The following is a 24,560-nucleotide window of genomic DNA, read 5'->3' as shown; positions in this document are numbered from 1 at the left end:
GCCAGATGTTCTTAGTTGACGGCAACAACTGTGCGAGGATGGACGCGGTTTGCCCCGTATTTTAGCGACCCAAACGTGACGCAAATTTTGAGAAATTGACATGAAACACAGACACCTTCAGCATGAGTTGGACATGGGTCCAGCTGCATACTCGCATCAGGTTCAACTATTGGTGAGTTGTGTGAGATAACACAGACGCTACATGACCGAAGCGGCTGCGGGAGAAAGATCAAGTAAGATCAGTGCCACTCTGTGCATGTCATGTTTTCATCAAAAGCAGGAGAATTTAGTCAGAAATATAGTATTCGTGTGCATTATAAATGTTTCCCATCATTGTGATTCCAAAACACCAGTAAAAACATATTCATGCCGGAAGATGGAAAGAGACTCAAATGAGAACTGTGAGGAAAAACTGCAGCACTTAAAAAAAAAAAAAAAAAACACATTATTAACATGTACAAAGACAGTGTATGAAACATGTATTTTGAGTGATACCATTTTAGCACGTTAGTCAAATACTATAAATGGATGAGCCCAATTTTAAACAGAGAGCGCTTTTCGTTGAGCTTTAAAAACGGAAAAGGCATATTAATTACGGGGAAGAAACCCCTTAACGGAAAAAATAGCCTATTTTGCTCCATTGATGCGATTCACCGAAAAAGGGCTAAATAGTTGTTCGGCTTGTGATGTGCGAATGGTTTGCACGCGCAGCGTGAGTCTCGTCACACTTTAATAGTGTTTAGTCTCCCATTCAGCTGATGAAAACACGCTGCGTGATCATGAGGAAGGATTACATCAAAATGTACATTGGAATGCCGGTGTGAAAAACGTAATAGAAATAAAATGCCTGCTCTCGCTGTTGTTTGCATGCTAGTAAATACATGAATACAATGACATAACATAAGAAATATTTAAGATTCCACACAATTTCGTGATCAGTATTCAAATAAGCAAATTTGTGACATTAACTGTGTTAACTCATTTTGTTCAAAAGGACAGGTTTTTCTGTCATTAAAGCATTTTCACAAGATGCTCTGTGAAAATGCACATGCAGGATCATGATTATATAATAATCATCGGGTTTTGCAAAAAAATTTCACTCAAACTGTTAAGCTGATAATATCATCTGTAATGAAAAATAAATGATTAAATTTGTAAAATGCAAAATAGAAACATTTTCACAAGTGGACTTAAACTTCGGAAAATCACATACATTTTGGGTGGGGGGTAGGCACAGGGACCAGGAAAATAAAACATGGCACTCCATGTCAAAAAGGTTGCCAACCCCTGGTGTAGGCCATTGAGCAACGAAAATTACACCATAGTACCACTGAGTGTCCAACTAACGGTATTACCGGTATAAACGGTTTTGAACGCGGATACGCGACAGAATGAAAATTATGACATCGTGGCAAGTCTAGTGCCAGCAAAATCTCAGATGAGGGTTTTGTCAGTTCTATGAAGCAGGCACACACACATTCAGGTGTATGTAGGGAGTTGGGATGGAGCTGGCCCAGTTTGACTTTTCTCCACCACAGCTCAGCATGCCCATCTGCCTCTAACAATTTGTCATCCTAGACCCAAACGATTGTATGGCATTATTGCTGGGCGGTATATCTAATCATATCTAATTGAATTGTATCTTGATATTTTTAACATTTTAATTCTATTGTATTCTTGATTCTATTCCATTTAAGTCTCTCTCTCTCTCTTTCTCTCTCTGTGTGTGTGTGTGTGTGTGTATACACACACACAAAAAAAGAAACGTCCCTTTTTCAGGACACTAATTTAAAGATAATTTTGTAAAAGTCCAAATAACTTTACAGATCTTTATTGTAAAGGGTTTAAACAATGTTTTCCATGCTTGTTCAATGAACCATAAACAATTAATGAACATGCACCTGTGGAATGGTCGTTAAGACACTAACAGCTTACAGACGGTAGACAATTAAGGTCACAGTTATAAAAACTTGTGACGCTAAAGAGACCTTTCTACTGACTCTGAAAAACACCAAAAGAAAGACACCCAGGGTCCCTGCTCATGTGTGTGAACGTGCTTTAGGCATGCTGCATGGAGGCATGAGGACTGCAGATGTGGCCAGGGCAATAAATTTCAATGTCCGTACTGTGAGACGCCTAAGACAGCACTACAGGGAGACAGGAAGGACAGCTGATCATCCTCGCAGTGGCAGACCACGTGTAACAACACCTGCACAGGATCGGTACATCCGAATATCACACCTGGGGGACAGGTACAGGATGGCAACAACAACAGCCCGATTTACACCAGGAACGCACAATCCCTCCATCAGTGCTCAGACTGTCCGCAGTAGACTGAGAGAGGCTGGACTGAGGGCTTGTAGGCCTGTTGTAAGGCAGGTCCTTACCAGACATCACCGGCAACAACGTCACCTATGGGCACAAACCCACCTTCGCTGGACCAGACAGGACTGGCAAAAAGTGCTCTTCATTGACGAGATGTCTCACCAGGGGTGATGATCGGACTCGTGTTTATCATCGAGGTAATGAGCGTTACACCGAGGCCTGTACTCTGGAGCGGGATCGATTTGGAGGTGGAGGGTCCGTCATAATCTGGGGCGGTGTGTCACAGCATCATCGGACTGAGCTTGTTGTCATTGCAGGCAATCTCAATGCTGTGCGTTTCAGGGAAGACATCCTCCTCCCTCATGTGGTACCCTTCCTGCAGGCTCACCCTGATATGACCCTCCAGCATGACAATGCCACCAGCCATACTGCTCGTTCTGTGCATAATTTCCTGCAAGACAGGAATGTCAGTGTTCTGCCATTGCCAGCGAAGAGCCCAGATCTCAATCCCATTCAGTACGTCTGGGACCTGTTGGATCGGAGGGTGAGGGCTAGGGCCATTCCCCCCAGAAATGTCTGGGAACTTGCAAGTGCCTTGGTGCAAGAGTGGGGTAATATCTCACAGCAAGAACTGGCAAATCTGGTGCAGTCCATGAGGAGGAGATGCACTGCAGTACTTAATGCAGCTGGTGGCCACACCAGATACTGACTGTTACTTTTGATTTTGACCCCCCCTTTGTTCAGGGACACATTATTCCATTTCTGTTTGTCGCATGTTAAAGTTTAATAATTAAAGTTTAATTTAATTTCATAATCAAAATGGTGTCTAATCAATAAATTCTTAACTTAACAAGTGAAAGTAGAACTTTTCAACATGTCATTGCATTTTTTTTGCCAAACTTTTATTCAACAGCAGTCTTGCTTCTGATATTTCGATTTATTATTATTATTATTATTATTATTATTATTATTACAGTGAATATTAGATTTTACTATATAGTTGTAATATATTTTTATTCCATTTCTTCAATTTCAGGCATCTAGATTTTATTTTGAATCGTGCTTTTATTATGATGTTTTTTTTTGCCGGAAGCTTTACTTTTCCTGATAAACAAGTCGTGACATGGCCCAGTGTGATCATTGAAGACTTAAGTTGTGTCTGAAATCTCATCTGTTTACACTGTCCTTTGAGTCTGACAAATGAAATGTAGGACACAGTTTTGAAGTGTTTGTATTTTAGATTACTGGTGTTTGTGTATGTGGTAATTTTGAAATGTTATGTTTTAAATTTTATTACTGTGAAGCACTGTTGTTCTAAAGAGGCTCTATTATGCTTTTTGGGATTTTACCTTTCCTTTAGTGTGTAATATAGCTGTTTGTGCATGTAAAAGGTCTGAAAAGTTACAAAGCACAAAGTCCAAGCAAAAGGGAGTTATTCTCTCCCACAGACAACACTGCTTGTCACCATGTCGAGAGGACGCTGTTTTGTTCACTGCAAAAGCAAAACCTCTTTGTTTGGACTTCCAAAGGCAGACAAATCAGTGGTTCAAATTTATTTTAATTATTTAGCAGTACAACAACAATGCCAGATTTTCAAGAAGGTTACTCTTGAAAGATGGTGCGGATCCCACTTTGTTGGGACAGTCTGGCGCTTCAGAATCACAACCTATAAGTATGTTTGATTATTTGTGAATTTATCTGCTACCGAGAGTTCAAATGCAGATTTTGGTATTGTAGCTATGGTGTACACCCAGTGGACAGCTGTAGGCCTCTGCTAACCTGCTAGCTAATGTTATTATGTTGAAATAGATTCAGCTGCGGGCCCACATTTACCTACAATTGTGTAGAATTATGCAGATCGTTTGTCGTTCTTACTATCATGAATAGTGGTCAAGTGTGGAGATGGATTTATTTTTACAAACGGTAATTTTACATCTGCAGTCCACGGTAGTGCTCGGCTAACTTACTATGTAACGTTATTGTTTTGGTAAGGGTTTACTATTCAGCTGTGGGCTGGCTTTTACCTAAAACTGTGTAACAAAATGGTCTTATATAATTATATAATTACAAGCTGTAATGTTATGGCTGCTATCCACGGTAGTCCATGGCTAACTTGCTCACTAACCGGGAGTAAGCCTCTGTTCTCTGTTCATAGCTTGGGTGAAAAAAGTTCGGCTGTACCCATTCCAGCAAGAGATGACTAACTTAGATGCACTATGTATCTTTTACTTGAAGCTTTGTTAAGTTCACAATAATCAACAGTGTACTTGTAAGAAAGCTACAAAATTAAAACTTACCACTGTGAAACATCCTGCACAAGTCATGCTTGCAAAGGTGGTTTGGGTTGATCAGCTTGTTCTTCCAAATTTATCATTATTTCATTCATTATCGGACTCGGGCTAGAGCTGGTACAGCAAAAACCGATGGCACTGTTACCATAGATACAGTAGTGTTTACAGCTGCTCGCTAAGACTTGGGAGCTGAAACTCGGTTATGGTAAGGGGTGTTAAATTTCAGACACACGCTCTAAGCGGTTGACCAATCACAACAGTCTAGGCCAGCTGACCAATCAGAGCAGACTGGACTTTTCAGAAAGGGGGGCTTTAAAGAGACAGGAGGTAAATCAGAGCGTTTCAGCCAGTGGAAGAAGTGAGGGGAAAAGAAATGTACAGTATGAGAAAAATGTGTTTTTTGAACATTAAAGCTATAAAAATGTAAACCTGTTCTAGTAGACCCCCAAAATAAAATTATGAACCTGAAAATTAGCATAATATGGGCACTTTAAATTGAGATATAAATAAAGTTGAGTTGAGATTAAAGTGCAAATGCTATGATTTTAATTATATTTTACATGTGCTGCATGGTTCACAGTAGATTAGTGCTGCTCTGACATCTCACATGATTCTCAATGTCTGTTGTGTTTACAATGTTTGAGCGGTTGGATTTATTTAAAGTACGCAGCTCATCCACAGTAAGAATGCAGACTTTAGCGGTTTAATAAATCACACTAGGACATATCACTATTTTATTTTGATTAATTGTCCATTTCATTGTACAAGGAGTAACAAAGCACGCATTCAAAATTTTAAAGCAGTGGTGTATCAGTCATACTGCACGCTGTTACTGGATAGAATCTGTGCTTGGTACTACCGGTACTGCAGAAACACTGGTATAGTTACATCTTTTTATTTTAGTATCGGCTTGGTACCAAAGTACCGGTACTTTTGACAACACTAATATATACTTTATATACACTGCCTGGCCAAAAAAAAAAAAAGTCACATACTCAAATATTTCGTTGGACCGCCTTTAGCTTTGATTACGACACACATTCATCGTGGCATTGTTTCGACAACCTTATTTATTTCTGTCCAGAGTTGCATTTCATTTTTGACTGTTAGTTGGACACTATTGATGACGGGAAAGTTGAACCACTCCATAAAGTCTTCTCCAGCACATCCCAAAGACTTTCAGTGGGGTTAAGGTCAGGACTCTGTGATGAAAATGATTCCTCATGCTCCCTGAACCACTCTTTCACAATTTGAGCCTTATGGATCTTGGCATTATCATCCTGGAATAAGCTCATGCCATCAGGGAAGAAAAATCCATTGATGGGATAACCTGGTCATTCAGTACATTCAGGTAGTCAGCTGACTTCATTTTATTGCCGCATAACTTTGCTGAGCCTCGACCTGACCAACTGAAGCAACCCCAAATCATAACACTGCCTCCAGAGGCTTGTACAGTGGGCACTATGCATGATGGGTGCATCACTTTTCCATTGCTCCACAGTCCAATCTTCATGCTCCCTAGCAAACTGAAGTCGCCTTTTCCGATTAGCATCACTAACAAGTGGCTTTCTTGTGGCCACACAGCTGTTTAGTCCCAATCCTGTAAGTTCTCGTCGCATTGTGTGTGTGGAAATGTTCTTACTTTCAGTATTAAACATAGCCGTGTGTTCTACTGTCGATTTTTTTTATGATGTGACCTCAAGCGTTTTAGTGATCTCCGATCACGATCATTCAAGATTTTTTTCCAACCACATTTCTTCCGTGAAGCTGACGGTTCACCACTGTCTTTCCAGGTTTTAATAATGCGTTGGACAGTTCCAGTGATTTCAGCAATCTCCTTAATTGTTTTTTTTGCTTGATGCAGGCCAATCATTTTCCCCTTCTGAAACACATTAACATCTTTTCCATGACCATGGGATCCGTCTTTTCCGACATGGTTGTTTAAGAAATGAGAAGCTACACGCTGCCTCAGGGTTAAAAGAATTGTTGCCAGCTGAAACATATTAATCCCTGCAATAATGATTCAATCATAGGCTCTTATGTATCTGCTTATTTAAATCCAAATGGCAACTCTTTTTTTTTTTTTTTTTTTTTTTTTGGCCAGGCAGTGTGTGTGTGTGTGTGTGTGTATGTGTGTGTATATATGTATATGTATGTGTATGTGTGTGTATATATATATATATACAGGTGCATCTCAATAAATTAGAATGTCGTGGAAAAGTTCATTTATTTCAGTAATTCAACTCAAACTGTGAAACTCGTGTATTAAATAAATTCAATGCACACAGACTGAAGTAGTTTAAGTCTTTGGTTCTTTTAATTGTGATGATTTTGGCTCACATTTAACAAAAACCCACCAATTCTCTATCTCAAAAAATTAGAATACATCATAAGACCAATAAAAAAAACATTTTTAGTGAATTGTTGGCCTTCTGGAAAGTATGTTCATTTACAGTATATGTACTCAATACTTGGTAGGGGCTCCTTTTGCTTTAATTACTGCCTCAATTTGGCGTGGCATGGAGGTGATCAGTTTGTGGCACTGCTGAGGTGGTATGGAAGCCCAGGTTTCTTTGACAGTGGCCTTCAGCTCATCTGCATTTTTTTGGTCTCTTGTTTCTCATTTTCCTCTTGACAATACCCCATAGATTCTCTATGGGGTTCAGGTCTGGTGAGTTTGCTGGCCAGTCAAGCACACCAACACCATGGTCATTTAACCAACTTTTGGTGCTTTTGGCAGTGTGGGCAGGTGCCAAATCCTGCTGGAAAATGAAATCAGCATCTTTAAAAAGCTGGTCAGCAGAAGGAAGCATGAAGTGCTCCAAAATTTCTTGGTAAACGGGTGCAGTGACTTTGGTTTTCAAAAAACACAATGGACCAACACCAGCAGATGACATTGCACCCCAAATCATCACAGACTGTGACTTAACACTGGACTTCAAGCAACTTGGGCTATGAGCTTCTCCACCCTTCCTCCAGACTCTAGGACCTTGGTTTCCAAATGAAATACAAAACTTGCTCTCATCTGAAAAGAGGACTTTGGACCACTGGGCAACAGTCCAGTTCTTCTTCCCCTTAGCCCAGGTAAGATGCCTCTGACGTTGTCTGTGGTTCAGGAGTGGCTTAACAAGAGGAATACTGTAGCCAAATTCCTTGACATGTCTGTGTGTGGTGGCTCTTGATGCCTTGACCCCAGCCTCAGTCCATTCCTTGTGAAGTTCACCCAAATTCTTGAATCGATTTTGCTTGACAATCATAAGGCTGCGGTTCTCTCAGTTGGTTGTGCATCTTTTTCTTCCACACTTTTTCCTTCCACTCAACTTTCTGTTAACATGCTTGGATACAGCACTCTGTGAACAGCCAGCTTCTTTGGCAATGAATGTTTGTGGCTTACCCTCCTTGTGAAGGGTGTCAATGATTGTCTTCTGGACATCTGTCAGATCAGCAGTCTTCCCCATGATTGTGTAGCCTAGTGAACCAAACTGAGAGACCATTTTGAAGGCTCAGGAAACCTTTGCAGGTGTTTTGAGTTGATTAGCTGATTGGCATGTCACCATATTCTAATTTTTTGAGATAGTGAATTGGTGGGTTTTTGTTAAATGTGAGCCAAAATCATCACAGTTAAAAGAACCAAAGACTTAAACTACTTCAGTCTGTGTGCATTGAATTTATTTAATACACGAGTTTCACAATTTGAGTTGAATTACTGAAATAAATGAACTTTTCCACGACATTCTAATTTATTGAGATGCACCTGTATATATATATATATATATACACACACACACACACACACACACACACACACACACACACATATACACATTTTGGCCACCAGTGTGTGTATATATATATATATATATATATATATATATATATATTATATAAAATTTTGGAATTATGGGCAGATTTTGCTGTTTCGGAGGGAAATTGGTACTTTAATTCACCAAAGTGTCATTCAACTGATCACAAAGTATAGTCGGGACATTACAACAGCACCATCACTATTTGAAAAAAGTCATTTTTGATCAAATCTAGACAGACCCCATTTCCAGCAGCCATCACTCCAACACCTTATCCTTGAGTAATCATGCTAAATTGATAATTTGGTACTAGAAAATCACTTGCCATTATATCAAACACAGTTGAAAGTTATTTGGTTCGTTAAATGAAGCTTAACATTGTCTTTGTTTGTTTTTGAGTTGCCACAGTATACAATAGACTGGCATGTCTTAAGGTCAATATTAGGTCAAAAATGGCAAAAAAAGAAACAGCTTTCTCTAGAAACTCATCAGTCAATCATTGTTTTGAGGAATGAAGGCTATACAATGCTTGAAATTCCCAAAAAACTGAAGATTTCATACAAAGGTGTACACTACAGTCTTCAAAGATAAAGGACAACTGGCTCTAACAAGGACAGAAAGAGATGTGGAAGACCAGATGTACAACTAAACAAGAGGATAAGTACATCAGAGTCTCTAGTTTGAGAAATAGACGCCTCACATGTCCTCGGCTGACAGCTTCATTGAATTCTATAATATATATATATATATCATAAAATATAATAAATAGATAGACGGGTCATTTCGTAAACCACATGAACTGTGGTTCAGTAAGTTTTTCATTCTCTAACAAGAATTGGCTGATAAGAGTAATTTGTTCTGAAGGTAGCGCTGTATGTTTCGCTCTTTAGATTCAAAAGAACTGACTCGCAATTAGGGCTAAAACGATTAGCTGACATTATCGACAACATCAACAATAAAAAATTTGTAGACAAAAAATTTAGTTGTCGAATAATCCTTTGATCTCCTTTAACGTAATATGAGATCACATTAAACTCTAATGATGACGCGCGAGAGCAGCACTGCAGTTCACACCTGACTGAGGAGAGGAAGAAAGAACAGCTCACAGTCCAGATGCACTCTAAACTTTCCAAACAGCTTCAGGTGATGTAGATTGCAAAGTATGAGGGAATTATAATGCAAAAATACAAAATAAGTAACTACAGAAACACTCTCGTTGTGGAGTAAGCAGAGCCAGAGCATCTTTAAAGGAAACACCCCGGCGTTACATCTTTAATGCAGTTATATTTAATGCGTTATAGCTTTATTAAAGTTCAAATAATACAGAAGCAGATCATGTAAATAACTACAAACTCTGAAACTGACATTTCTCTGTGCGGTCAGCGCCTCTTCTATGAGTTGCGCGAATGTCCCGATCTAAGGGGGAGAGATTGAAACTGCACCTGGCTGATGCACACTCTGTCCACAGGGATGCTCATCCCTCGATCGCACACACTTAATGCAGCTAGACTATAACGTGATGACTCACGACTTATTGAATTATAATATATGTCACTGTGCATTTCTTATCGTGAAGAAAATTGGCAATACGCAGCTTTATTAATAAGAGAGAGTTTGTTTTTTTGTGAGTTAAAGATGGACTGAAGTGAACAGAAAAGTGAGAGAGGGTAGTCTTCGCCCCATTATACACTGCAAAAAAAAAAAAAATGTTTTTGATTTGTTTTTGTTTTGGCTTGTTTCCCAATATAAATATCTGAAACTCTTTTAAAACAATGTACATTTTCTTTAGCAGCTATACTGCAAAATAAAAAATAGTTATCTGAGAATGTTGAATATAATATTCAAATTATTTAAAAAAGATGCATTCACCTGAGAAGCAGCATAAAAGATATTTAGACTTGCTTTTAGAGAACAGATCTTGAATATAAGTATATTTTGTTTTTACAGAATTATAACCATGTGAAAAAAAACACATACAAAATACACTTATATTTAAGAAACATTTTGTTAAAGCAAGTATATCTTATATGTTGTTTCTCAAGTAAATGTATCTTGTTTTAAGGATTTTTAGACAATTGTAAATGGAAACAAGACAAAACAAAAAAAAAAATTTTTGCAGTGAATTTCTTTACTGAATTAAACTTAATAAAAATAATTTTTTTCCCCTTTAATTCAGTGAATGTCATTTAGAGGTATTTTTAAAAGATGATTTTGTCCTCTTTATTGTTAGTAAGCACATTTAATACAACCTTTTATGTCGGAGCACAAGCTGAATAATCAGTTAAGAGCTAATGATTAATCGTTGCAATAATCGCTGAGTAGTCGAATAATCATTCTAATAATCGTTAGATTAATCGATTATCAAAATAATCATTAGTTGCAGCCCTACTTGCAATAGTCATTTGCTCGGAAATCAGACTACACTGGTTATGCTCTGTGTTTTGCTTTGTAGATTTAAAAGAACTGACTCATAAGATGTATTCATTCAGAAATCGGACTACACTGGACACGCTGTGTGTTTCAGTTGTTAATTTAAAAGAACTGACTTATTTTTTTAACCAAACAGCTAAACAGCCAAGTAGATCCAAAATGTTAAATGAAAGAACTAAAATGTAGTAAAACATCTAGTTAAAAATAACCAAAGCATGTTTTTCAAACAGTAAAACATTTTTTTTTTTTTTTTAGAAATTAGCAAGGATGGATTATCTAATGTGACGGCCACGCCCTCCTCCTCGTCACATCTAATTTTCTTCATTGATATGCACCAACATAACAGAATAATAATAATCAATAATAAAACAATAAACAGCAATGTTTTCCTAAATATATTTTTACTAAAACACTAATATATGAAAATTGTCATGCAGCGACATCCTTACATATTTTCGAGTGACAATGCAAACAAATCTTGTATTAGTTTTGAATCAGTTCATTGAAACTGACGGTTTGAACTGACTGACAGAAATGAATTGAACTTACCAACTCTAACACACAGTTTTTGCTGTCTTAATTCTCTCATACAAGTGAGTTGCGAGACAAGGAAGGAGACAAAACTTGTCTAATGACAGACTCCTTTCTTAATGGCCAAATAAAAAGCTCCTTGTAATATTCAATCATTTTGCCTCATTGTATATCATTATTAACACTATCACAAATATATTGTAAATATTCTATATATCACACAGCCTTAGATGGCATGCTTATTTCCTGCAAAGTTGTAAATCATGCTCTTTTTAATCAATGATAAAGCTGAATTCATATCGAATTTGTCTCAGGTCCCTTAATGGTTTTGTATGGGGCGTATGGTTTTGCAAAGTGACGTCTGGCATGTTCGCTGATTTACACACAGTGCTCAGTGTTCTGTCAGTACGCATGAATAAGGGCTGTCACGTTGAGAGCGGGTTGTGAAAATATTGTTCTGTGCCCCAATCGCTGCTCCATTTCCTCTTGATCTGCTGCCCCCTGAGGGGAAATGTTTGGCCTGCCCCTGTGGCGGGGGCATTCACTGTCAGCCCCTTTAAGGCAATTGTTCAAGCCTTCCCAAGTTTTTCTCCTCCCTCCAGACTGCCTGTTTTCCAAAAACCCTTTCAGAAGCCATTTCCCCTTCACCTCAGTTAGGCCGTTGTCCAGCTTTCATCCGTAACGTTGGTTCTCCCGTCTGGTGCCTCTCCTTAGAAATAACACAGGGGCTGGTGCAGGTTTTGCAGCCTGCATTCCTTTAGTGCTTGATGCGTGTTACGCCTGCAGAAGTGCTGCCTTCCTCAGTAGCGTGACTCCCCTGATCGTCTCATGACATCATCCAGCAAATATGTGCCTGAATTGTGGAAAAAAACTAGGCAGGAGAGTTAAAGGGCAGTTGTTAATGTGATAAAATGGCAATTCCAGCGTTATGGATATGGATCACATTTTCACTGAAAATTTGAAATTTAACTTCATATATAAAGTACTCATTACCATTATATCAAACTATTTTTATGTATAATCATGACCCATACAGATAGAGTCGAGACATCAGAAAAGTTTTTGTCTGGACAAGTTTTTTTCCAGTTTAGATTGGGAAATGAACTTGCATTACAGATGTGACAAAAATGGACGAGTTTTTGGGAGACCACACACACTTAAAATGTCTGTGAATTGAAATGCACAATACAGAAATAAGAATAGTCACATAATGTAGAAGGGTTGGCACTCCAAAAAATATATATATTATTTTATTCATTGTCATTTTTACATAAATGGGGAAAAACAGGTGTGACATCTCTTTGTTACGGACGAGGGGAAACCATCCAAAACGCTTTGAAATCTGCAGACTTCGACATCTGAGATATATTATATTATGTTATAATACCCATCAAGTCTGCATGATGAATTGAAATAAGATTGAAATCGCTATTTTTCCATGGTATGGTTGACATTTTTGTGGAATTGTCCAGAAGTATATTTCGCTGGAGTTTATTTACTGAATCTGAATTCAGGGATTTGAATTGTTAAATTAATTGTCTATTTAATATATTTCAATAATTGCATTCAATTGCATATTAGTGCATTAGTGCAAATATATAATGGAAACGCTTTACAACAAGGTTTTAGGCTGTACTTTAACATTAGTTAGCACAATAGATAACAATGAACAAAGTATATTTATAAGTTAACATTAACTTAGATTTATAAAGGCTGTAGAAAATACTGTTCATCATTGTTAGTTCATGATACCAAATGCATTAACTATTACAGTTTACAACCTTGTTGTAAAGTGTTACCAATATAATTCTTCCCTTTTTACTATTTTAATTATTGCATTAAAGTTTTGAAGTGTTCACAATTTTATATAAATTTTTTTTATTTATCTGTATTTTTGATAAAAATGTCCTTTTAATTTAGTCAATATTTTGTCATGTCACTACTTTATTCCATGTTACTCTAACTAAAATGGCAAATAACATGTTTTAAATTTTCTCTGTTCATTAGCTTCATTGTCAGTGCAGATGTTACGTTTGGATATAGCTGATAAATAAATATTTTCATCAACAGTACATTTTAATTAAAATAATTTAATTATAGTCATTATTGTGTCTTTTGCGTCTTGTCATCATTGTCGAAATAAAAAAAGCCTTTGTCAACTAACATTTTCGTCAGTAATTTTGTTGACGAGATTAACACTGTCCACTTGGCAACAATGTTCTGCCTTGAATCAATGATTGTACTTTTGAAACCAATATTTGCTTAAATATTAAAGACATAAATTGTACATGATCCATTAAAAAGACTGATGGTAGGTTTAGTAAATGTCACAAAAAAAAACATTTCTGTTGACGATAATGTGTAAAATGACAAACTGTAACAGGCCAAACTTTAACCAAATAATTAAAGATTCTGAAATAATTAAATGCATCTCAAACATATTAAAGATTTATCAGTGTAAAATGAAAATCTGAGCCCCCATAATAATAATGCAGAAATATTAGATATTTTTTAGTTTTTAAGTTATTCTGTTGCAAATTCCTCATGCTTTAGAGATTAATATTCTGTGCTTTTGAGACAATTTAATGCATTAGCCTATGTGTAGAATGTTTTTACGGAAACAACGTATTCACAACGCAAGTTATGCATTCTGACTAGTGGGTAATGCTTTTTTGCCTGGACAGTTGTAAGTTGTAATATTACATTTATGTTGTGGTTATACACTGGCGGCCAACAGTCTGGAATAATGTACAGATTTTGCTGTTTCGGAAGGAAATCGGTACTTTAATTCACCAAAGTGTCATTCAACTGATCACAAAGTATAGTCATGACATTACTGATGTAAAAAAAACAACACCATCACTATTTGAAAAAAGTCATTTTCTATCAAATCTAGACAGGCCCCATTTCCAGCAGCCATCATTCCAACACCTTATCCTTGAGTAATCATGATAAATTGATCATTTGGTACTAGAAAATCACTTGCCATTATATCAAACACAGTTGAAAGCTATTTGGTTCATTAAATGAAGCTTAACATTGTGTTTGTGTTTGTTTCTGAGTTGCCACAGTATGCAATAGACTGGCATGTCTTAAGGTCAATATTAGGTCAAAAATGGCAAAAAAGAAACCGATTTCTCTAGAAACTCATCAGTCAATCATTGTTTTTAATTAAAAAAAAAAATAATAAAATGTATCCCCTTTTCTCCCAGTTTGGAATGCCCAATTCCCACTACTTAGTAGGTCCTCGTGGTGGCGCAGTTACTCACCTCAATCCGGGTGGCAGAGGACGAGTCTCAGTTGCCTGCGCTTCTGAGACAGTCAATCTGTACATCTTGTCACGTGGCTCGTTGTGCATGACTTCGCGGAGACTCCGCACATGGAGGCTTATGCTACTCTCTGCGATCCACACACAATTTACCACACACCCCATTGAGAGCGAGAACCACTAATCGCAAACATGAGGAGGTTACCCCATGTGACTCTACCCTCCCTAGCAGTCGGGCCAATTTGGTTGCTTAGGAGACTTGGCTGGAGTCACTCAGCACACCCTGGATTCGAACTCGCGACACAAGGGGTGATAGTCAGCGTCAATACTCGCTGAGCTACCCAGGCCCAGTCAATCATTGTTGAGGAATGAAGGCTATACAATGCTTGAAATTGCCAAAAAACTGAAGATTTCATACAAAGGTGTACACTACAGTCTTCAAAGACAAAGGACAACTGGCTCTAATAAGGACAGAAAGAGATGTGGAAGGCCAGATATACAACTAAACAAGAGGATAAGTACATCAGAGTCTCTAGTTTGAGAAACAGACGCCTCACATGTCCTCAGCTGACAGCTTCATTGAATTCTACCCGCTCAACACCAGTTTCATGTACAACAGTAAAGAGAAGACTCAGGGGTGCAGGCCTTATGGGAAGAATTGCAAAGAAAAAGCCACTTTTGAAACAGAGAAACAAAAAGAAAAGGTTAGAGTGGGCAAAGATCTGCAAAGCTGTCATTGCTGCACATGGAGGATTTTTTTATGAGAACTCTTTGAAGTAGTTTATTTTTTCAAATTGTAATAGTAATTTTTCACATTATTAATGTCCTGACTATACATTGTGATCAGTTGAATGCCACTTTGGTGAATAAAAGTACCAATTTCTTTACATAAGAGCAAAATCTGTACATTATTCCAAACTTTTGGCCGCCAGTGTAGCTGATTAATCACTTTTCTCGTCATATTTTCGTCAACAGTATGTTTTATTTAAAAATGCTTAATTATCGTTGTGATCTGTCTTTTTTGTCTCATCTTCATTATCATTGACAAAATAAAAAAAAACTCTCAACTAGCCTAACATTTTCATCAGTAATTTCGTTGACATGATTAACACTGCCTACTTGGCAACAGTGCTTTGCCTTGAATCAATGATTGTACTTTTGAACACAATATTTTCTTAAAGGAATGTTCCGGGTTCAATACAAGTTAAGCTCAGTTGACAGATTTTATGGCAATATTGATTACCACAAAATTTTTCGACTCGTCTCTTCTTAAAAAAAGGAAAAATCTGTTACAGTGAGGCACTTACAATGAAAGTGAATGGGGCCAGTTTTTGGAGGGTTAATCAGAAATGTGAAGAGTATAATTTTATAAAAGCACTTGCATTAATTCTTCTGTTAAAACTTATGTATTACTTGAGCTGTAAAGTTGTTTAATTGTAATTTTTACAGTCGTTTTAGGGTTTGTTGACATTACATCATCATGGAGACGAAGTTTGTAAAATTGGCTGTATGTTTACACAGAAAAGGTTCATAAGTAATTTTATCACACTAAACTCATTTTTACATGCATATCCTTTAGGTCTTGTGTTTATACTTTTGAAACAGTGAGTATTTTAATATTCAAAAATTGGCCCCCATTCACTTCCATTGTAAATGCCTCACTGGAAACAAGATTTTTGCTTTTTATAAAGAAGAGGAGAGACGAGTCAAAATCCATTTTTGTGGTAATCAATATTATGCCACTTGCTGTCGATTAAGCTCAACTTGTATTGAACCCAGAATATTCCTTTAAAAATTTAAAGAGATTCTATGTGATCCATTAACAACATTGTTGGTAAATTATTAAAATGTCACAATAGCTTACACTTTTATTAAACAAGCAAACATGTATGGGTGAAATATTCCTTTAAAACTGCATAGATCGTATGATATTATCAAAATGCCAAAATATAACATTTTCAAAATGCTAGATATCGCACAATACTATCAAAAGGCCATTTATCGTATGATATTCATTTCCCTGGGCCAATATATCGTTAACTGACATCAAGTTTCTCATCAAAATCTATCAAATGAAATATTGAACACGAGTCCCATGGACTATAACGATCCTGTTTGGGTGAACTGTTTCGTTAAAATGCCAAATATTGTATGATATTATAAAAATTCAAAATATCGTTTGACATTTAAAAAATGCTAGATATCACACAATACTATCAAATGGCCATTTACTGTACAATATTTATCGGCCTGGACTGATATATCGGTTACAGACTTCAAGTTTTTTCAGTAAAATAACTTTCATTTGAGGTTGTTTCTCATCAAAACCTATTGTATGCCTTCAGAAGAGTTGAACTATGATGCACAGAGTACTTTTATGATCATTTTTTGAGTGAACTATTCCTTTAAAATGCAATTAACATTTTTGTCAGTAGTTTTGTTGACAAGATTAACACTGTCTGCTTGGTAACAATGCTTTGCCTTGAGTCAATGATTGTACTTTTGATAAAAATATAACACTATGTTCTTAAATATTTTAAGAGAGAAATTCTGTGTGATCCATTAACAACATTGTTGGAAGACTTTAAAAATGTCACAACAGCTAACACTTTTGTTAGCCAAGCGCACACCTTTATCACAAAATACCGATGATCTCCAAATAGCCAAATATCTGCAAATTTATTTGGCTGGATGATATTTCAGTCCATCACTACCCACCATTGCATCTAGATAACATTTTTGATTGTTTGCATTTTGTTGCCCTCACTAATTGTAAGCCATATCCCAACCCACATCACCCTAAATGGTAATATGTTTCTGATTCCTTCATAGAATGAAGAAAAGCGTAACCTCAGCCTTGGCGGTCATGTTGGCTTTGACAGTCTACCTGATCAGCTGGTCAGTAAATCGGTGACTCAGGGTTTCTGCTTCAACATCCTCTGCGTGGGTAAGCAACTATTAACAGCACATTTAAACCCTGTACTAGCTCAATGTTAATGGAGAACCTGAACTTATTGTAGAAATGCCCCCCTGAGTACAAGTCATTCCCTCTTGTTTCTCTAGGGGAGACGGGCATCGGCAAGTCTACGTTAATGAACACACTTTTTAACACAATGTTTGAAAATGAGGAGGCCAGCCATTACCAAAATGGCGTCTACCTTCGACCGAGAACGTACGACTTGCAAGAGAGCAATGTCCACCTCAAGCTGACTATTGTTGACACGGTGGGTTTTGGGGACCAGATCAACAAAGAGGAAAGGTAAGAACAAAAAGTTCCCCGTATGATTTATGTAGGCCAACATTGTTTTGGAAAGTTGAACTGAGAAACAGCCTAAATTTACACATGCATAGTGTGTGAGAGTGATAGTTTTGTAAAACTAAAAAAGTGTAGAATTGGAAGCCTGTTGTTGTTGGGACATAGAGAGACTTACTGCCTGTGTGATATAGTCAGGAATGATGGCAGACATCGCATCCAGAATGAGGCAGTCAGTGTAGACTCTGAAAGTTCACAAGTGGTGCATGCTGGGAAAATATCCAAGAAGCCAAGGGAAAAGGTCAGATATCGTAAACATGGTCCTGGCAAGTCGGCACACAGCTGCTTCTCTCTTGCTCTTGGACACAGGGGAGGGGAGTTGTCTCAATTTATTAAAGAACAAGAAACATTTTTATGTGTAAAAAAATCATTGACAGTAGTGCTTTCACATAGAGATCGTCTTATAAAGTTTTTAGTTGTTAAAGTTAAAATAATAGGTCACCCATAAATGAAGCACCAACAAAGCAAGTTCTCGCTTGAATGCCCCATCTCGCATGCGGGGATTGCGTTAACTGTTGTTCTCATGCACTCTCATGAACGTGCACAGGAGAGCAAAATTGGTGAAGATTTTCAATAAATAATACATATTGCTGTTTGTTTCTCACCAAACCTTATCGTATGCCTTCAGAACAAGGCATGAGTCACATGGAATAATTAGTTTGACTTCTGAAAAATACTTTTGCGTCTTTTTGAAGCTTGAGGTTGTGGTCACCATCCACTGCCTTTATATGACATCAGCGAGCACAACTCTTCTTATTTTTTTTATTTTTTTTTTTATAAATGACTCCCTTTGTGTACCGAAACAGGAAAAAAAAAAAAAAAAAAAAATCACATAGGTTTAAAATAACATAAGGGTGAGTAAATAATGACTGAATTGTCGTTTTTTTTTTTGGTGCGAATTTTCCCTTTAGAGAACCGGAATTGTTAATTGGAATCAGAATCAGAACAGGAATTGGTAAATTCCTTACGATTCCCATTCCTACTTATGGTGGTTCTTTTTTTTACATTTTGGAGCTTGACAGCCATAGTTCTCAATCACCTTGGTTATATGGAAAAGAATTGCTAGAATATTATTCCTGGGTTTAGAACACTAAATAATGACAGAATGTTTATATTTGGAACTATTCCTTCAACACAAGCTTTTTGATGTCAACACTCACCACTATGGGCTGATAGCAAATGTTTAAAATTTGCTCAAATATTTGTGTGAAATGGCTTTGTTAAACTATTAATAAATCCTTTGCATGCATATGAAAATCCCTGACGATTACAGTTTCTTAAATTCTTTTTTTTTTTTTTTTTTTTAAGCTATAAACCCATCGTGGACTACATTGACACACAATTTGAAAACTACCTACAGGAAGAATTGAAAATCAAGCGCTCTCTCTTCAACTACCACGACACCAGAATCCACATTTGTCTCTACTTCATCGCTCCCACGGGACACTCGCTCAAGTCCCTGGATTTAGTCACGATGAAAAAGTTGGACAGCAAGGTATATGCATGTCACTTAAATATGTTGTTGTGCTGGCAAATTCAGTTACTGTGTTTTCTGCGCTTGTCTACCAATATCGTCAATATCCTAGAGTGGAGAAAGACTAATTATACTATTTACAGTGGCAAGAATAAATATGTGAACCCTTTGGAATTTGCGCTTTTTGCATTAATTGGTCATAAAATGTGATCTCATCTTCATCAAAGTCAATTTAATTAATCAAAGTAAAGCTTAATTTAACAACACACAAACAATTATAATCTTTCTTGTCTTTATTGAACACATCCCATTAAACATTCACAGTGCAGTGGAAAAAGAAAGTGAACACTTGGATATATGTTACTTAAAATAACAAAATAAGGCCTCAAAACATTTGTGTTGAAAATAAGTGCCCCCTAGGTAATGGGGTAGGAATACTTATAGGAAAATAAAAGTCCTTCACATAGCACCTAAATGGACAAGTCATGTATCAAATGAAAGCTCTCATTCTCAGGAATGGGACTGTACAATATTTTGTTGTCCTGATACCACAGTTCAAAGATTTTAAACACCATGCCATATAGTAGACTCATGAACAGAGATGTTAACCAGTTCAAATGATTCCTTCAAGTCTTTAGCTGTCACTCTAGGGTTCTTTTTCACCTCATTTAGCATTCTGCTATGTGCTCTTTGAGTCATTTTGGCTGAACGGCCACTTCTAGGGAGAGTAGCCACAGTACTAAATTGTTTCCATTTATAGACAGTTTGTCTAACTGTGGACAGATGAGTATCTAAGCTCTTCGAGATAACTTTGTAACCCTTTCCAGCTTCATGCAAAGCAACAATTCTTGATTGTAGGTCTTCTGAGATCTCTTTATTATGAGGCATGGTCCATGTCAGCAGATGCTTCTTGTGAACACCAAACTCAAAATGTTTGAGTGCTCTTTATAAGTCAAGTAGCTCTAACCCACACCTCCAATCTCGTTTCATCAATTGGATGCCATGTTTGCCAACTCCTAAATCTAATTAGATTTTGTTGACGTCATTAGCCTAGGGGTTCACATACTTTTTCCAACCTACACAGTGAATATTTGAATGATGTATTCAATATGTACAAGAACAATACAATAATTTGTGTGTTATTAGTTTAAACAGATTGTGTTTGTTCATTATTTTAACTTAAATGAAGATCAAACCAGATTTTAAGACAAATTTATACATAAATACAGGTAATTCCAAAGGGTTCACATTCACTTTTTTCTTGCCACTGTATTTTTTGTATTTAATTTGTGACACGAGCCAGAACCGAACATGCGTCTCCCACATGAGAGCCACTGCTATTACTCTTAAGTGTGTATATTTATCGACCAATGCTGACAGTCTTGAATATCGTGCTATATATTTAAAAGTGCTAGATATAGTTTAATATTTTCACAATGCCAAACATTGTTCAATATCTTCAAAATGCCAAATATCGTACAGTAATATCAAAATGCCCAATATTGAACGATTTTATGAAACTGCAGAATATCATACAAAATCAAATTGTCAAATAGTGTAAAATATTTTTTAAAGGAATAATTCACCCAAAAATGAGAATTCGGTCATAATTAATTCCCCTTTCATGGTGTTCAAACCTGCATGACTTTTTTCTGTAGAACAACAGAGATGTTTTAATGAATACAATGGCAGTGCCTTACTTTCACAGTACTATCAAAAGGTCATTAATTGTGCGATATTTATCGCCCTGAACCAATATGTTGGTTACCAATGTCAAGATTTATACTGAAAATATGACTTAAATTGTCTTTTTGTGAGCCTTTGCCTTTGTGTGAGCATTTACAGGATGTAATTATTGCTGTACTGATGAATGTATTGATAATCCTTAAATGAGTGAAAATGTAGGACAGTGGGTGTGGCCTTCCTCTGTCTGTTGGTGCAAAAAGAGCCAATCAGTTTTTTCATTTCATCAGAGAGTAATAGAGTGAACGAGAGGAGAGGTAGGGATTTCTGTTGTTTCAGGAGACCCACAGAGCACAGATGGTGTAGTGATAATGTCATAATGATGTAGCCCCAGGACCCAGTGACCTCACACTATTGAGCCACATTTCACACGAGCTGCCCATGTTTAGAGCTATTGAGAATGAATAAATCAGTGTTTTATAATACTAATAATGATTATTTTAGTAGTAGTTTTTGTCTGTCAACAATTTGTTCGGCAACTATTTATTAAAGAGAGGTGTATTTCAAAAGTTTCTGCATTCTAATGTCCCATGTTAATGAACTTAAGCTGTTTAGTGAGTAAAAATTATTTTGCTAGGATGCTATGACACTATGCCTTAAAAGTAATGGTCGGTGGTTGTTAGCTCACTTAGGAATCTCTGTAAGAATCTTTTTTATTTATTACTGTTATTTTTTCTTATTTACCACAAGCCCTTTAATTGCATGTTGAATCCAAACCATAATTCCACTGAAGCATAGAAACACAGCAGAGAACTCATCTATTATCTAACTGCAAGCATGACATGTGGAATTAGAACGTAAACATATGTGATATTGTGAAATATATTTTGATTTTCTCTTTTTAGGTGAACATTATCCCTATTATCGCTAAAGCAGACACAATTTCCAAGAGCGAGCTACACAAGTTCAAGATCAAAATCATGAGTGAGCTGGTTAGCAATGGTGTTCAGATCTACCAGTTTCCCACAGACGATGAAGCCGTCACAGAGATCAACTCCTCTATGAACGTGAGTCTCTTGTACATACAAACCACACAAAGGTCCATCTAAATTTTTAATTAATTTAAGAATGGAAATTCGTTGCATTATGTTTTGTATTATATATGGATAATTCTGACTCTAAATTACGATTGGATGAGCGGTGTTCTCAGCAGTTGTAAAATGCAGTTTTAAGATGCACACCTATGACCGCACATATTATATGATCTTAAGGGACGGTCACACTATTAATTTTTATTCGTACAACACAACAGACCAGGATATGATGTCATGCAGGAGGACTTCTGGTGTAAGTAAATAATACATCACAAAAAATGAATAATATTATATTAAAAATGTGAAAATATATTGGCTACTCACTTTCCTGCATCAATAAAATATGCAGCTTTAAAATAGTATCTATTCTTTATATTGAGCCAAGAGGTCAGCATGTGATGTTTCAATCTTCTATTGGTCACGTGTCCTCTCGTCGTACGAATTTGCGGATCAGAGTTCACCAAGCTTGAACTTTGGTACGCAGTGTAGTATGAAATCTATTTGCATGAGCTTGCGTTTCCTGTCTGCTGTATTCGGATGCGTTTGAATGGGAGTGAATGGAGCACGAAGTGTAGTGTGTCCACGCCTTTATGCGGCAAGTTCCTATGTTGCTTGGCAAGAGTAATATCTTTAGTTAGGCTAGCTATATATTGCAGAAATGTTTTCTGAATATTATTATTATTATTATTATTATTATTATTATTGAATTTAACTTTATTGAACATTGGTGTATTTTATCATATAGCTGTTTCCACCGTCATCATTATGACATATTGCAGTAGTTTCCTGGTGAAATGAAGACTAGTGGCTCTAAAACAAAAATGATTTTTATTCACTTTCACACAAACCGCATGTAAAATGGCAGATTATTAGTTCATAAACACTTTCTTTTTGGGCCCTTCCTCACACAACGTTATCTTGTGACATCTAAACACTTTTTTACTATAGTTTATGTAAGGTGATACATTTGAAAGGGGTCATGACATGTTTTTTTAAAGATTTTTATTATTTTCTCTGAGGTCCATTTATAATGTTAGTAAAGTTTTTTTTTGCACCAAACAGTCATAATTTAGTAATATATGATCATTTTCCACCCAGTCTCTGGCTCTCTATCTGCAAAGCTCAGTTTTGGCCTCAGCGCCTCCTTTAAACTTCAACGTAAATCACTGTTATGATTGGCTAACAGCGTGCAGCCTCTCAAATACAACCATTTACATTTGAAACTCAATAGAAAGACAATGAACAAGCTCCACAACAATAAAAAAATGTAACTAAAAATTGTAACTTTTACACATGACACATATCCTACACATTGCATCCGAATACATTAAAATGTTCATCTCAAGCACAGCTGTTATCACTCAGCACCATAAACTATAAAACAGTCATGACATATAAAACATTCATTAATGGAATTGCTTACTTACAGTTTTGCGAACGGGTCCAATATTGTTTTAACTGCCCCATTCTTCAATAACAGTTCCTTTGCAAAGCTTGAATTATACTGGTTCACAAGCAATACATGTGCTGAACACACATAATACAATCCACGGTGAAACGTGATGCACAAACATAATCAAATGCACGGTAATACATGACACACATCACATACACATCAACTTTTTTAAACTTCAGAGACTTCCTGATATTGGGATGCTTCAGCAGAGGCCAAAGCAGAGACGCTGGTCTTCACCGGCACAACATCTCACACCTTCCATCCTCTTTACTCTGTTTACTCTGGACGAGACACGATTCTCCCAGCTAGCTGCAGCAGTGGAAAGGGACGGAACAGAACAGACCCGTTTTTAAAAGATGAGCATGCACCGCTCTTAAAACACAGCACACATAATTGGAAACGCATCAAATTCATCATAGACTAACAATTAAAAATAGCACAGATGGGGGCCTGGGTAGCCCAGCGAGTAAAGACGCTGACTACCACCCCTAGAGTCGCAAGTTCGAATCCGCACAACAAGCCACGTGTTAAAATGCACGGATTGACGGTTTCAGATGCGGAGGCAACTGAGATTCGTCCTCTGCCACCCAGATTGAGGCGAGTCACTATGCCACCACGAGGACTTAGAGTGCATTGGGAACTGGGCATTCCAAATTGAAAAAATAAATAAATAAATAGCACAGATGGGTGCAAAAACATGTTTATACTGAAAACAGCAAGACGCAGAATGGGGGTCTCCTTTTAAGAGTTATAACTTTACACTGTGTCTTTTAAAAGCAGCACGAGATGCATGATAATGGTCAAAGCCATTCGTCTATTGCATGTTAATGTAGAATAACACTTAAAAATAGTCCAGATGGGTAGAAGACGCTGTCCTGTGTAGGTCCCCTTT

At 36.9% G+C, this 24,560-nt stretch overlaps 1 protein-coding gene across 2 annotated transcripts in view; it reads left to right on the top strand.

Annotated features, from left to right (window-relative positions):
- LOC127429345 (septin-8-A) overlaps window positions 1-24,560 on the top strand; it is a 79,940-nt gene that overhangs the window by 5,310 nt on the left and 50,070 nt on the right. For both annotated transcript variants that reach the window (XM_051678322.1, XM_051678323.1), the window contains exons 2-5: window positions 17,481-17,595; window positions 17,712-17,907; window positions 19,270-19,456; window positions 22,024-22,185. In XM_051678322.1, the coding sequence (XP_051534282.1) occupies window positions 17,481-17,595; window positions 17,712-17,907; window positions 19,270-19,456; window positions 22,024-22,185 (660 nt within the window). The remainder of the gene's footprint in view (window positions 1-17,480; window positions 17,596-17,711; window positions 17,908-19,269; window positions 19,457-22,023; window positions 22,186-24,560) is intronic.

The sequence above is a fragment of the Myxocyprinus asiaticus genome, chromosome 38 (assembly GCF_019703515.2).
Source record: "Myxocyprinus asiaticus isolate MX2 ecotype Aquarium Trade chromosome 38, UBuf_Myxa_2, whole genome shotgun sequence".
Lineage (NCBI taxonomy): Eukaryota > Metazoa > Chordata > Actinopteri > Cypriniformes > Catostomidae > Myxocyprinus > Myxocyprinus asiaticus.
This window is presented reverse-complemented; position numbering and strand designations above follow the sequence as displayed.